Genomic DNA, 15,173 nt, shown 5'->3' with positions numbered 1-15,173 from the left:
GCGGGCAGCCCAGGAAAACAGAGCTGGCATGCACCAGTGGCTCCACTGGGTGGCCTGGAGGGCACTGAGATGTGGATCCCGGGCTGAGCCCTTCCCTTGGGGATGGAAAGCCCCCAGACTGTAGTTTTTGGCAACATTTGTCAGCAGCCTCCATCTCTGTTCTGCTTTAGAAACCAGCCTGGAAGCCCAAATCCAGTCAGGGGTCCAGGTATGCCCTGACTGCTGCCAATATCAATGAGTCAAAGAGCCCAGGATTTGTCCCAGGTAAGGCAGAGGAGTGCAGGAGGATGGTTACATCCCTCGGATGTGATCCTCCATTTCCTCAGCATCACAGCCACCCCACACTGGTAATAGGGAGTGGGGAGAAGAGCTGCCAAACAAGAGCTCCCACAGGTGCCAACGCACAGGCAGGGGCAAGGCAGAGGAGGGTGCTGCCATGCTGTAGGGTTTCCAGCACTCCTGTTCCCATCACCTTGTGCTGCCTGCAGAAGGGAGGGGCAGAGGAGGGAAAGGGGGATTTTTTTCTTGTTTCACCATAGGAAGGATTTTCAAACCCTATAAATTCACTTTTGACAAGTGAACAGCTAAAGCAGATTAACCTTTTTGCTAATCCTCTATAATGGCTTTGGAATCTCCTTAACCAATAAGAAAATTATAAGAACCTGTTTCTTTTCTTTTTATCTATATCTATATTGTCCTCTCTTGTCTGCATGTTTTTTCTTTCTTGTTTTATTTTCCTTTCCTTTTCTAATATGAAATAGCCCAGCGATCCTATCTCCCAGAGGCTCAGTAAACAGTACATCAGAAATCCCTTTCCTTTATTCCCCTCTGGTAACAGGGTGCAGAGAAGTGTCTGCCGATTGGGATTTGATTACCAGCAGCTATCAAAAGTCTCTTTGTACAATCTGGGTCCTAAATCCCATAATTCTTTGATAAAAGAAGTATTACCAGTCCATTTTCTGTAGTGAAAGGTATGGGAGGAATGAAAGAAAGCAATCAGCAGAGATCCTAATAGGCTAAGTGCATGTTTGGTAGGAAGGCAGGGCTGGGACAGGATGCCCAGGGAAAGGCATCCTTTGTTAAGGATGGAGAAGGAGAATTAATCCTCTTCAGGCATCTGAACAGAGCTGGTCAGATCCTGCCCCTGACCATGGCACGTCCCAGCTCACCGGCTCTGTGGCCCCTCTGGACCAGCACAGAGGGGGGAGCAGAACCTGGCCCCACATCCACACCTTGTGTCAGTGTTTGGGTACATGCATAAAAGCTGGGAGCAGTTTCAGTGATCTCTGGAATTAGGGCATCCCCAGTGCCTGTCTGGAGCACTGACACCTTGGCAGGGCAGAGTGAACACGTCCAGACTGAGCAGCTACAAAGGTGCCTTCGTCCCAAAAGGTAAAGATTTGCAGAGCTCAGTTATAATCCAAGTTACACCATTGGAACAGCTGAAGGAGAGGCAAATAAAGGGATGGAAGGAAAAGCAGCAGTTTGGTTTGAAGTGAGTCACAAGTAGAACAGCTATGGGGCATCTCTTCCCAGCACTGAGGGGCCTGCAGGTGAGGAAGGACAGGCAGTGAGCAGGGATGAGGAGAGAAGGGAGCTGAGAGAGGCTCTCCTGGGGAGTGGCTGTAGGTTTTTCAGGGTGCTGGAGGCATTGCTGAGCTGTCCAGGGTCTTTGGTGTGCAGTTGTTTCACAGCACCCACCCGTGTGTCTCCTTGGGGTACCATGAGTGGGACTGCAAGGAAACACCAGGTGTGAATGCTCCCCACGTGAGCTCCAGGGCCTCACTCCTCACCTGGGCTTACACTGCACTGAGAGCAAGGGAACTTGGTCTTAAACTTTGCTAAGCAACCTGATCTCAGCCACACCTTCTCTATTTTATTCCCAGCTACTCAGTCAGTTAAAAACACAGGATCCAAGATGTGGATCCAGATCCTCCTCCTGTGGATCGCAGCTGCCAGGCCTTGCTGTTTGTCCTTGGGAGGGGCAGAGCCAGGCTTTCCTTCCTGTCCTGAATCTTGGCCATGGCCTCTCCCCAGCTTCTCTGGCTGGGCAGGAGCTGGGAATTGAACTGGCTTTGGGAAAGTTGGCTGTGGTACTGCGTCCACACTCCTGCCTGGATGGCTGTAGGACCTTGCTGAGAGCACACAGAGGCACCAGCAGCAACAATCCTCCCCTTCCCTTCCCCACACAGAGCACAGCTCAGCTGCATGGGAGGTGGTTACATGCCACTAAGCTGTGGTGCAGAGCTGCTGCAAGCAGTTTGTAATCTAATTTACTAAGGGCTTTGAATCCTTACAAAGAGTATGTTGGATACATGCAAAGCATCTGCATTATTACAGTGATTAGGGCAGCAGAGATGGGGGAAAGGGGAAGGAGGGAAAATACAATTTCTCTGCTTTCAGCAGAAAATAAATCAACTTTCACAGAGAATTCTGGCAAAGCCAAAGGCTGTGCTGTCATTAAAAATGATTTTTTATTAAGCTGAACTCTCTCTTCTCTCATATTGTATGATATGACAGCTCTCTTTTGATGGGAAAGCTTTCATTTGGCCAGAGAAAGGGATAATTTGCTTCTTTTAAGGAGTTAATCCTCTGGTCCATTTCCGGGCTGGGAACAGCTATCCTCCCCCTTCCTTGGATAGGAGCTGCAGCACAATGGAGATCATAACCACCTCAAATCTACACCCGAGATGGAGAAATCAGATTTCCTTCTCCAGTCATTTTTGTGGGATTAGCTAAATCTTAGATCCACACTAACCCTTCACAAAGCTGCCAAGATTAGTTAGAATTTATTTTATTTGCAGGGGGGTTTACGGTTTTCTTTCCAAAGGGATTATATCTCTCTCACTATATATATATTTAGAGTGGTTTCAGTCATAACACAGCTAGGTCAGAGGGAGGAAAAGAGTGTGTGTATAAAATAAAAACTCAGCTGCAAGAATGACAGTCACTTGAAATGCCAAGACAAAGCCATGGTTCTGGATGGCTTTGCCAGTCCATTTTAAAAGCTATCCTTTGCCTAGAAAAACCCCACTAGGGAGCCTGTGAAGGGAGAGCAAAGCCCCCCAGCTGGGCTGCCTGTTTGCCCAGGATGTCTGCAGAGCCAGTGCCAGGGGCTGAGGCTGCCAGGAGAGGCCTGAAGAAGCCACGTCCGTTCAGCATTGAGGACATCCTCTCCAGCCCCACGGAGAAGAGCTCCCAGGTCGTGGTGCCACTGTGCCTACGGAGCATCCTGGACTGCACACCTCAGAGGCCCTGTGAGCTGGAGACCATCCCAGCCAGCTCCCTGCAGGAGGAGGAGGAGGAAGAAGACGAGGAAGAGCTGGAAGGGGCAGGCTGCAGCTGCTGCTGCTGCTCTCACACGAGTGCCCATTCCCTGCAGGAGCTGCCGGCGTGGCTGGGTGAGTGTTTGGGTTTGGTTCAGGTGTCGGGCTTGCTGAGGGGCTGGTGCCAGTGCTGGGGGCAGGGGGAAACCTGACTGTTAATGGCAATATGGCATCTGGCCACAGTGGTCTTGGGCCTGAGGCCCAGCAATCCAAGCTGTTCCTAGCAGGGCTCCTAAGAGTGGAAACTTTCACCTGAAATGCTGCCAGGGCTTGAAAAGCAGAGGGTGCTGACTGTTAGTGGATATTACTGATTAGTGTGAAACTCTTGAGAGAATGATGCTTCTAGGGGTGTAGGCTCTCTGTGGAGTGTGGGCCCCATGGCCATGCTGCCCATGTGCAGAGCTGTGCCTGTGCTTCCTGACATCAACAGCCCTGGGGAACCTCACCTATCCTTTAAGGAAAAGAGTTTTGGCTACATCTAGCAAAATTACTGTGGAAAATAAAAAGTAGCAAACCATTAAAAATGCAGTTCAAGAGCATCCTGAAAGTTCAGAATTCCCTTGTGTCAGGGCTGAAACACAGATCTTTGCTGGTCTGTGAGTTTGCAGTTATTTTCTGGAGCTGGCCATAGTGCAACTGGTAAGCAAACAAAGAAAACCCAACCAGTGCTCACCACCTGCATCCTTCTCCCAGGGTCATGCCCTAAACTCTTCTCCCACTTGCATAGCCACCACTCAGCTTGGCACCCACTCCAGGTGCCTGGCTGCCTCCTTCCAAACAGAAGCAGGGATACAACTGGAGCCTGAGCTGCCTTGAGCACGGTGAGTGTTTGAGCACCACCCCTGTAACCCTGCTGCTGTCCCTGTCCCCTGGCAGATGCGCGGCTGCCCTGGCCCATGCAGCTCTTGCAGCCGGCGCTCAGGGTGTGCAGGAGCTCCCAGGAGAAGGCAGGCGAGCTGCAGAGCCTGCAGCAGCAGCTGCAGCGCCGCACGCGCCGGCACCGCACCATCTTCAGCGAGGAGCAGCTGCAGGCGCTGGAGACGCTGTTCCACCAGAACCAGTACCCGGACGTGGTGACCCGCGAGCACCTGGCAAACCGCATCCACCTCAAGGAGGAGCGCGTGGAGGTGAGATCCTGCTGGGGGCAGAGCTCTTGTGTTCCTGCAGCCCCCCAGGAGCACACACTGGGGCATTGTGCTGTCTTTTTTGGGGAGCTGCAGACCCACGGCCTCATTTTAACATCCATCCTTGTGCATTTGACAAAAAAGAGTTTAAGTCTGGTGAGCAATGGAAGAACATAAACCATTTAAGCTGGGCTAATTTGTACTGGCACCCAGTCCCACACACTCACATGATGCCTCTCTCCCAGAATCACCCATAGACATGCTCAGCTCTGCTGCTCATCCCCTGCACCCAAGGGTGTATCCCTGACCTAAGTGATCTGCCTGACTTCTGAACTTGTCCCAGATCCCTTTTGCCCCTCACACGTACCTGAGCAAGATAGCAGCAGAGGCACTGATTACATTTTGTATCAAGCCTTTCCATCACAGTACCTTACAGCCCAGGAGGGCCACTGCCTGTTCCCCTCCCAGTAACACCTGACATGTAAGAGCCCTTTTCCTGTTTTGCACTTTCCAGGTTTGGTTTAAAAATCGTCGGGCAAAGTGGCGGCATCAGAAGAGGGCGACTGCCTCGGCACTGACCCTGCAGGCCAAGCAGCCCCCCAAGGAGGGCTGTTAGTGCCCACAGGGAGCACCAAGCACCCCCTGCCCGTGGCTGACAGGCTCAGGGGGTGACCCGAGGGGGCTAATGCAGCAAAAGGGAACCTCTGTGGTTCACAGGAGGAGGACAGGTAAAAGCAGACATGGCACTGTCACATGCCTCTTCCAGACCGAGTTCACATGGCAAATGACTGAGCAGACAGGACCTGCAGGGGACAGAGCTGTACTGGTGTTAAATCTGCGTGCTTTAAGAGAAACTCCCCTTCTTGTCTTTGCTCTGTGCACGTAGTATTTGTGCTTGTTTTATTGATGTAGATTTGCAAAATACTCTGCAAATGAATGTTTCCTGTTTGCAGCACCTCAGTGGCATCTATAGTTGCTTTTGGGGTTGAACTCGCTGGACAAGTGATTTGTTTCAAAACAAAGGAACGCGGGTCTCTCCCCATAGCCCTGGGGAGAGGTGATGAACCTGCTGTGCTGAGAGGGCTGGCACGGGCAGCGTTCGCCTTCACCCCTCTGCCAGCCAGTCCCAGGCACAAGGAGCCGTGTCCGTGTTCCCGGCGGGGCCGAGGAGAAGCCGCGAGCTGGAAAGTAGCGACACCAATAAAAGTGCCTGGGCAGCCAGCCGGGGTCCGCTCCCCGCAGCCCGGGTGTTTCTGAGACGGTGGGGGCGTTGGGGGGATCGGCCCGGCGCCCAGTCCGTGTCCTATCCCGGTTCCCATCCTGTCTGTATCCCGGCACCCATCCCGGCTCCCATCCTGGTTCCCATTCCGGTTCCCACCCCGTGTGTATCCCCGTTCCCACCCCGGTTCCCACCCCGGCTCCGCCGCTGTCACGGCCCGGGACCGCCCGGCTCCTCCGGACCGGCAGGGGGCGCGCGCGCTCCTCACGGGGCGGTGCGCGCATTCCGATCCCGCGGCGCGGAAATGTGACGTCACTGCCCGTCGTGTTCGCGGCGGCGGAGAAGGAGCCGGAGGAGCGGAGCGCTTCGGCCGCCATGGCGGCGATACCGGTGCCCCCGGCCTCTCCCGCCGCTCTGGTGCCGGCTCCTGCCGCGGGCCCCGTCGCCGTGACGGGGAAGGAGGTGGTGTCGCCGGCCGCGAGGCACCCGAAGAAGATCCTGGATGAGGAGGCCTATATCGAGGTAAGGCGACGGGCCCGGGAGCCTTCGCCCCGCCGGTGCTTGGGCCGAGCGCTTCCAGCGCGACGGGGCTCGGCTGCTCTCCGCGGGGAGGGGACGGCCCGTGGCCGCTGCCCGCTGCAACTGCGGCTGCGGGTGGAAATAGCGCTGGGGCCGCCCCTCGGGCTCCCGCCCGTCCTGCGGCTGCAGCTCTGCCACCGGCCCGGGGCTGCCCGGCCTGCCCTGGCTTTGCACCGCTGGCCCCGAGCTGGGCCGGAGCTCCAGTGTCCCAGCGGGGCACTGCAGTTGTCTCTGTCTTTGCAGAGCTTAGAGAAGATCATCCAGCGAGACTTTTTTCCCGATGTGGAGAAGCTGCGAGCGCAGAAGGACTATCTGGAGGCTGAGGAAAATGGAGACTTGGAGAAAATGAGACAAATTGCTATCAAGTTTGGCTCTTCCTTGAACAAATCGTCGAGGGACACACCTGCACCCTGTAAGAACTGGCTCTGTGGGGCATAAGGGGTTTGTATCTGATATTGCTGCCCTTCTTTATCTTACTTTGTGCAGGCAATGCTTATCTTAAAGATTCAGGGTTGATGTTGCATGAGAGCTAAGTGTACCAGTTTGGGCAGCAGCCAGTGTCTGGTGGCTCATGCTGAATTTCTCTTTGATGGTGTCTAATAACTCCTTGAGGGAAGGGTTTTGGAAAAAGCAGCCTTTTAATAATCATTCCTCTTAGGCATCTTTTGCCAAGTTCCTGCTCCCTAGGGAATGCTATGTGCTCTCTACCATGAGAAATCCTAATGTTTTGAATCCTTATTTTAGTTTGTAGTTTTAGGGGTTCTTGTTGCATCTATAGACATTTGAGATTTTCATGTATCAGGGACAGAAGGTGTGGGAAGCTCGTGGTTATCAGAGGTTCCCACACAGATATACTGGGCTGTGGCTCTCCTGGGGGTTTCTCCCAGCAGGAGAAAAATGTCTTCGATGAGGCCAAAATCTTGTTTGGAGGTTTAGATGGAATTGAATAGAGCACTGTGGAGTTCTTTTCACAAGTTTTTAATTTAATTTTTATTCTCTTGATATGACTTCTGTGCCTTGTTTGGTACATCATCCTTACAGGAAATCCTGTTGTGTGCTCCAGTAACCAGGTGGAATTTTTTGTTGTTTTGTTTTTTGTGGCAGATGTTACCCCAGCCACATTTGAAACCCCAGAAGTGCATCCAGGTGGCCTTCCAGTGGGAAATAAATCTAAAGCTGGCATCAAGACTGCAGAGGAAGGTAGGAGAATTATCTAGCTGAATTCTTCCAAAAATAAATTGTCTACCAGCAGTTGGCCACTTGTACATTTCACCTTTAAGATAAATTGCTATAAATGCCATAAAAGGGTTTATTGAAAGCTGGTTATATGTGTTCCAAACCTGATTTATTACTGCACCACTCTGTGTGGATCTGTGTCTTGGCCAAGCTTGATGGTAGTTATTGGTGTGTCTGTGGAAGAAGGTTAAGAGGTACACACAGGGCTCCCCTAGAGAGGGAGGCATTAACCTTCCTCAGGCTTCTTCCCTTCTCTTGGTAGGAGAAGCAGAGAAGGATGATAAAGATGCTCTTCCCAGCCTGGACACGTTCCTGGCGAAGCACACGAGTGAGGACAACGCTTCCTTTGAGCAGATCATGGAGGTGGCCAAGGAGAAGGAGAAGGTCAAGCACGCCTGGCTGTACAGTGCAGAGGAGGAGTACACCCGGGTAGGGAATGGCTCTGCTCTGCCCCTGCTCTGCCAGAGGGACTCAGCAGGGAAACACCGTTTCACTCTGCTTCTGCTAAGGCTCAGCTCCCTGGGTCCTGTGACTGCTCTTTGCTTCCATGTGCAGTCCTGTTTTTCTGTCACACAAGAGCAGTGCTGACTTAGTTGCTGAGGCTTTGTGTCTTCTGTAAGCAGCAGCACCAGGGAGAGCAGCTGAGCACAGTTCCTGCTGTTTGTCCATCAGCCTCTCATTATTTGCAGTTTATCTGTCTTATTTCAGTTTTCAGTTTCTATCAGTGGTAACCCACTCAGCTGCTGAGGCACAGAACTGAGCATGGCTGGCTGTGCTGCCTTCCTCAGCCCCCTGCAGGGGAGGCTCCAAGTGCTGCTCTGGGCCTGCCTTGTCACTCTGAGCAGCTGGCACATTGATGGATGTGGGATGCAGTGCCCTTTCATGAAGTTTGGCACTGACATGTAGGTGTTTGCTGCTGTTTTTTTTGAGAGAGTGTTATTTTTGTTATCCCAACTATCCCTCACAGTCTGTTACATACCTTATGCAAAGTGTTCTAGGGCAGGTGGCTGAGCTTGTGACTGAGCTCTCCAAGTTGTGTCTGCCTGAATAAAAGATTGCAGGAAGCTGCTTCAGACTTTTTTTTTTCACCTTTTAATTTTTTTTCCATTGCCCTTTTAGCGACAAAATGAAAACCTGGCACTTCCTTCAGCTGAGCAGCAAGCTCTGGAGAACGTGAAAGCTGGGCTGGATACCTGGGAATACACAGCTCGAAACACCCTCATGTATTATCCCACAGGTGAGGCATTGGCTCCAGACAGTGCTTACAGCATTTCTGCATGTGACTGAGCAGCTCTTACCGGTTATTCTGTGCTTTTTCTTCTGTAAGGTTGCTTTTAAAAAGTGGGTTTTTTCCCTTTTTTTTTTGGCCTCTGATTCCAAAGTTGGATCATGTTCTATTTGCCATTGAAAAGCTCATCTCTTTTACAGCAGTACTTGTTTTCAGCAGCCAAAGTTCTTTCCTGGCCTGTCTTCTTTAGGAGCACTTGTTGTCATCCTCATTCATTGTTTGCTTCTGCTCAAAGAGTCCTCCTTGGACTTCTTAGTCTTTTTGTTGCTATAGAAAAATACATATTTTTGTAGATGTACTTTTCTTTTTTGGCTGTAAATGTACAGTTGATAATTTCTGTGAACCAGTGAAGGAAAGAGCTCTTTTTTAAAAGGCATTTTGCTTTTCTAGGTGTACCTGATGAGAGTGAAGTTTTTAAGAAGCCCAGGGAAGTTGTGCATCGAAACACACGTTTTGTGAAGGACCCTTTTAGCCAAGCTGTCAGCAAATCACAGCTCCAACAAGCTGCAGCCCTCAATGCTCAGGTTGGATGATTTTACTTCTGATTCCAATCTAGTTAGGCTTTGCTCTCTGGTGTGGTTCATCCCCCAGAACTGTGTGCGTGTGTTGGATGCAGCTGACTCTCATCTTTCTCCACATGAACAACATTGTCTTTTTTTATTTCAGTACAAACAGGGCAAAGTGGGACCTGATGGGAAAGAACTGATACCCCAAGATTCTCCAAAAGTGAATGGGTATGGATTTGTGGCTACCCCCTCTCCTGCCCCAGGTAAGAAGAGGGTTTTCTTATTTCTTCTGCTCTAACAGGAGTATTACTGCACTTATTTGATGCCCTGTTCAACACTAGAGTGTCATTGCAGGGTTAGATGAGGAGTAAAACCTCGTGCTGTGTATGCCAGCTGCATGCAGGGCATAAATCCTAGTCCAGTACATTGGTAGGAGAAGTCACACTGCACCAAGAGGCTCTGAAGTTGCTGTGCCATTGCTCAGGAATCATCAAGCTGTGGGGTACTTCCAGTTAGAACAATCTGATTCTTTTTCTCCAAGTTAAAATGTGGTGTCTGAATTTGTAGCTGTTCTGCCCCAGCCATGCTGTTTCTCTGTGCTTTTTGTGGTTATGCCAACACCTGAACAAACTGGGGCTTTCCCTCTGGGAAACCTGTAGGTGGCGTTTGGAGCACCTCCTTTCTCCATCATAAATGCCTTCTCCAAACCCTGGACAGGGGGATTTTCCAGCCAGAGACTTAAATGGGCTCTGAGAATCCATTCCATACCTGTTAGACAAGGGGCAGCCACTGTTTGGTACAGGCTGCCCCTGAGATGATTGGAGGGTACATCTGGCTATTACATGTCCTTAAATCCTCTGCCTGTTTTCTTACTTTTAAAGAGTTTCCTGTGTTCAAGGAGTTTTCATACAGCAGCAGAGGGGAGGACTAGTACTGTAGAGGGAAGAATGAAAGTGGCACTAGTCAAAAGCTTAGCAAATGGAAAAATGAAGGCATGGAAAGGGTGGTGCTTGGTTGTTGTAACTGAGAGGGTGACACAGCTAGAGGCAATCCCTTTAATGGGAACCACATGTTCCTATTCACATTGGCTGTGATTTCCTCTGCAGTAGAGGGGCTCCTTTGTTGATGAATTTGCTGCTGCATTTCCTAATTTGCTTTGCTTCTCCCTCTCTTCTTTTTCCCTTTTTTTTTTTTTTTTTGTGATGAATGAATAGTCAAATGTCTTGCATGGGCATAACTTGTTGAATTTGTTTTTAGGTGTGAATGAGTCACCTTTTATGACATGGGGTGAAATTGAAAGCACCCCTTTACGTCTGGAAGGGTCAGAAAGACCTTATGTGGACAGAACACCTGGCCCAGCTTTCAAGGTATTTCATGTCAGCATGACATTCTTTCCTGGGGGGGAAGAACTAAGAAGGGAAAGGCAAGTGAGTAAGTAATAGATTAATGTGGAGTGTGACACATCTCTGGGTGGTGTTCCTAGTCCTTGAAACTAATAATCTAGTTTGTGCTTGGAGGGTGGAGGTGAGCATGGATCCACATGAAATCTTGTTGGTGCAGCTACCTGAGGTGGAGCACACACTGCTGGCAGGAGAATGAGATTCTGCATTTGGGGGTGGGCCCAGGCAGAGGAGCTTTCAGAGGAAGCTAAAGATACGCTCAATTTTTCTGATTTTAATGTGTGAATAGGTGGAAATTTAGCATTTCCCCTCCGTCTTTATCTTCTGGCTGTTGCAGCCTGAGGCAGATGTATCAGTTGAGAGTAGAAAAGACACTCTGGCTTTGCTAATGGCACCTAACCCTGCATGCTACTTGTCTCCTGCTGGTGTCTTTGAATGTGAGAAGTCTGAGACTCTTAGTTTAAGAAAGGTGTAATTTGCTGTATGTGCCTCTGTTTTGTCAGACTCCAAAGGCCTTGACTGGTTCTCCTGCTGTTTAACAATGTCTGTGTATGGCTGAGAGCTGGCTGGCTACAGGCCAGGCAAGACACAGGTGACATTGTTTGTGTAGAAGAAACAGCAGGAGGAAATGCCAGAGGTAATGGCTGCTTCCTTGACTGGACTGGTTTTACAATTTTTGTTACTTGCTAAGGCAGGCTGAAGGTCTCTGTGTCCTCTCTGGCTTTTATGCAGGAGCAAAGAGGTGTGGGCTGACTCCACTTCCCCCAGCTTTAGATCCCTGTACATTGGAATCCAGCTTTGAAGGTGCTTTGACTCATTTTTTCAGCACTCTTGAGTGCCTTGGCAAGTGAGCTGTGTGTGATGCATTTATAGATCCTGGAGCCCGGACGCCGTGAGAGGCTGGGACTCAAGATGGCCAATGAAGTGGCAGCTAAAAACCGAGCAAAGAAGCAGGAGGCACTTCGAAAAGTGACAGAAAACCTGGCCAGGTGAGACTTCTGTTTGGACAGCAGAACTGGGGGTGGCTTTATCTGATGAGATGTAAATCAGCACATGTAGAAAGGGAGGAATGATGGTAAGGAAGGATAGGAAGAGGTACATTTGGACAGAGAGTTTTTAGAAATTAAAAATTTGGAAATTAAAAAACATAATTCCTGAGGGAAAGTGGCTGGTGGCTGTCCCTGACACTCTTTGTCAGCATTACTGCTCTGCCCTACAGCCACCCAGTGATGCCTCTGGATCAGTGCCTTGTCTCATTGCAAAGAGGAGACATCATAAGAGTTGCTTGGGGGGGTCACAGGAAGGACAGAATGGGCTCAAAGAAAAGTCAGGCAGTGCCACTCAGGTTTGGGAGGGATGTTTGAGGTTTTTCTGTCACTTGTTTCTCTAGAGAGACAGGCTGCATTTACCTGCAGGCAGAATGACTTCTGCAGGCAGTGGGTCTGCTCTGTGGGGGAACTCATGTCGGGAGGCAATGTTGCTTTTCCTGATAAAGGAAGATTTTTTTACTGTAAAATCTCTTAAAACTGTTTCTTCTGTTTCAGCCTTACTCCAAAAGGACTAAGCCCAGCAATGTCACCAGCTTTGCAAAGACTTGTAAACAGGACTGCAAGTAAATACACGGACAAAGCCCTGCGAGCCAGCTACACCCCCTCCCCAGCCCACACAGGAACTCCTGGTTACAAGACCCCGGCCAGTGGGCCTCAAACCCCCCAGAGCACCCCACAGTCTAGGACAGTATCTCAGACACCAGTATCTCAGGATACCACATCCATCACGGACAATTTGCTGCAGCTTCCCAAAAGAAGAAAAGCATCTGATTTCTGAGCATTCCAATCACCACCAAGGTGATAGTGATCTGGCTGTGCTCAGTGAACTGTGGACTGGAAACTGGGAAAATGGAGATCATTTCTTAAAGATATATTTCTGTTTTTAAGAGGGCTTGCATTTAAATTAATTTCTGTACAGTTACGTCTGTTTCTTAAGTGGGGTCAGCCTTTCTTAAAGGCTGAACTGGACTTGGCTCCAGCTTGTCAAACTTGAGTTTGCAGAAGAGGGGACACAACCATGTGTATACTGAGGCATGACAGAATTTTAGAGAGGTTCTCTTTAACTTTAATTTAAACTGATGCAGTTCACAAGTTTGACTAACTTGGTGATCTTGTTAAAACCAGCATTCCTTAAGAGGACCCCATTTCCTCCTCCACTGCTTACACTTTGCAGTATGGGATTTGCCTTCCTGCTTTTGCTCAGACTTTACTTCTGCAGGTTTTGGGCTTGCCCTGTTCTGCAGCTGGCAGAGGGAAGGGATCAGATTTGTTTTGTAGCTGCTCTGTGTGTGACTCCAGAGAGTTGATGATCACAATGCAGGGGCCAGAGACAGTCCTGTGTCACCCACCAGGATGACAGTGCCATTCTGAAGGACAGAAATGATACTTCTGATAGCCACACTGGGGCTTTTGTTTGGTGTTCTCCTCCCATTCTTTGGAACTTTTGGCTTTAGTTTTTATAACTGGCCAAAAAAAGGAAAAGCAATTTTAACCATACATAGTCTGCACTCAGTGCTGTGGTTGCTGCACATGAGCTGATGTTTGTGTGTGGATGAGCCCTTGTGTGGTATGATCCAGCCTGGAGAAGCACTGTGCACCCTTTAGGAGGAAGCAGGTGTAGCCAGATATTTTCATTTCTTGCACCACACCTGAGTACAAGACAGTACTGCGTGTAACACTTGGCAATGTTGGCATTTGCTGTAGTCAGGTGATGTTTTCCTGAGGGAACATCCATGGAAAGTCTTACCCAGCAACTTGAGGAGTGTCTGCAGAGTTCTGTGAGGTCTGGGGCATTGGGTGCTGTGTTTGTCTTGGTGGAGAGCTTCCTTTTGTGTGGTTTCCTCTGCCACTTCCAAAACTTGTGTCCCTGACTGTGAAAAACCTTTCTGAGGGACTCAGTTTTTATAGTGCACCTTGTAAAAATAAATGTATCAACATGGCGTTGCTAGGACTCAAAAATTAGTAATTTTTACCTTTTTAGTCCAGAAATACTTGAAGGCTATGTTTTTTCTTTAAGCAAAAAAGTTATTTTCAGGTACTCATGAATTAATGTAAAAGGAGTGTGTTTACTAAAGTTTTCATGCTTTCAGAATTGTTCTTTAAGGACTGAACTGACTAAATATGAACCAAGTTCTTAGGTAATTTCGAATACTAATTATTTATTTCATAGTGAAATGCTTGTCTCCATGAGGCATAGGACCTCTCTGTTAGGGACACAGGCAGGAGGTCTGACCCTGGTCTGCAGTTTGGGTCACTGAGCAGACCTGGGATGTGGGATTCCTGCCCATTGGTGGGTGCAGGAGCTCCTCTGAGTGTGGGACGCACAAAAAGGCTGAGCAGCATTCGAGGGACTGGATCAGGAGTGGGATGTGGCATCTCTGCCACAGCATTTCAAACTGGCTGTGCTCATACCAAGGAGCAGCTGGAATAATAGGGAAATGTGATATCTGAGCATGGTTAGTTCCACATTGTGCAGTTCATGCTTAAAAGCAGACTCCATTAAATATTCTGTGGATGGTGTTGGTTTTGTGTTTGCCCTCAAGTGAATTAACCTAGACAGCCACACTAAAATCACAGTCTTGATTCTGCCACTGATGGGCCTTCACATGTTTGTTGGAAATGGAACTTATTTTCAGTTACATGCTGTAAAAGTGGATCTGTTGAAAGGGCTGTAGTGCTCTTCAGATTGGCTGTTCCTCTAATGCCCGCTGTAATGTGTGTTTTCTGCTTCCTGCTGCAGTTCAGCCCCTGCTAGCTGTAATTAGCAAATCAGTAAATTCTTCATTGCCAGATATTTTTGCTGCTGTAGCAGTGGCAGATCAAGTGCCTTACAGGGCCAAATCCAGTGTGAAAGAACATCTTGGTTCTTGATGACTGGTGATTTCTTTTTCTCCCATTTTCAGCACATTATTTTTCTTATGCTGTTGCATATATCTGCATTTTCCTATGTGCAAGGCCCAAGCACACTTGCTCTCTCAGCCATAAGAGCATCTGGAGCTCTCCTGATGCTGCAGAAGTAGCTGGCAGTGAGCAGTGGTGGTTCCAGGCCTCTCCTGGGTGGTCAGGCTGGCTGTGGTGTGTTACTGGATTTTTGGAAGTCCTGGTAGACCTATGTCCATGTGGTATGAACACCATCACATCCAGGGGCTGTTGGAGCTTGCTGTGTGCAGCCTGGGCCTTGGCTCCTTCCCCAGGCAGGAAAGAAAATGGGAGACCACAGGAGATTCTTGCAAGTCTAATCCCTGAGCCCCAAGCTGGTTCTCTGAGCCCTTCACCTTCAGGGCCAGGGGCCTCTCCCTGGCCCAGGGGTAACCAGCTCTGCCCTGGTGCAGGGACTGCAGCTTCTCGCCCTTCCAAAAGCAAGTTCCAGTAAGGGAACTGATTCTTTAGGTCAAAAGGGAAGCTGTGGTTGGAGATACTTTGTTGTTTTGGAGGATTGGGTTATT

The 15,173-nt window shown here is 49.4% G+C and overlaps 2 protein-coding genes across 2 annotated transcripts; both read left to right on the top strand.

The window, feature by feature from the left end:
- The first annotated feature begins 2,967 nt into the window (after window positions 1-2,967).
- GSC2 (goosecoid homeobox 2) lies at window positions 2,968-5,123 on the top strand. Its single transcript, XM_066562500.1, has 3 exons — window positions 2,968-3,401; window positions 4,203-4,453; window positions 4,965-5,123. The coding sequence occupies exons 1-3, from the start codon at window positions 3,092-3,094 to the stop codon at window positions 5,064-5,066; spliced, it is 663 nt and encodes a 220-aa protein (XP_066418597.1). The 5' UTR covers window positions 2,968-3,091; the 3' UTR covers window positions 5,067-5,123.
- Window positions 5,124-6,012: 889 nt separating this feature from the next.
- ESS2 (ess-2 splicing factor homolog) lies at window positions 6,013-14,247 on the top strand. The gene is made up of 10 exons (XM_066562074.1): window positions 6,013-6,191; window positions 6,492-6,660; window positions 7,353-7,448; window positions 7,747-7,913; window positions 8,604-8,721; window positions 9,163-9,296; window positions 9,439-9,541; window positions 10,536-10,645; window positions 11,552-11,667; window positions 12,223-14,247. Exons 1-10 carry the CDS (start codon window positions 6,045-6,047, stop codon window positions 12,503-12,505), a joined length of 1,443 nt encoding a protein of 480 aa, XP_066418171.1. The 5' UTR covers window positions 6,013-6,044; the 3' UTR covers window positions 12,506-14,247.
- The last annotated feature ends 926 nt before the right edge of the window (window positions 14,248-15,173 follow it).

Source organism: Molothrus aeneus, chromosome 18 (genome assembly GCF_037042795.1).
Source record: "Molothrus aeneus isolate 106 chromosome 18, BPBGC_Maene_1.0, whole genome shotgun sequence".
Lineage (NCBI taxonomy): Eukaryota > Metazoa > Chordata > Aves > Passeriformes > Icteridae > Molothrus > Molothrus aeneus.
This window is presented reverse-complemented; position numbering and strand designations above follow the sequence as displayed.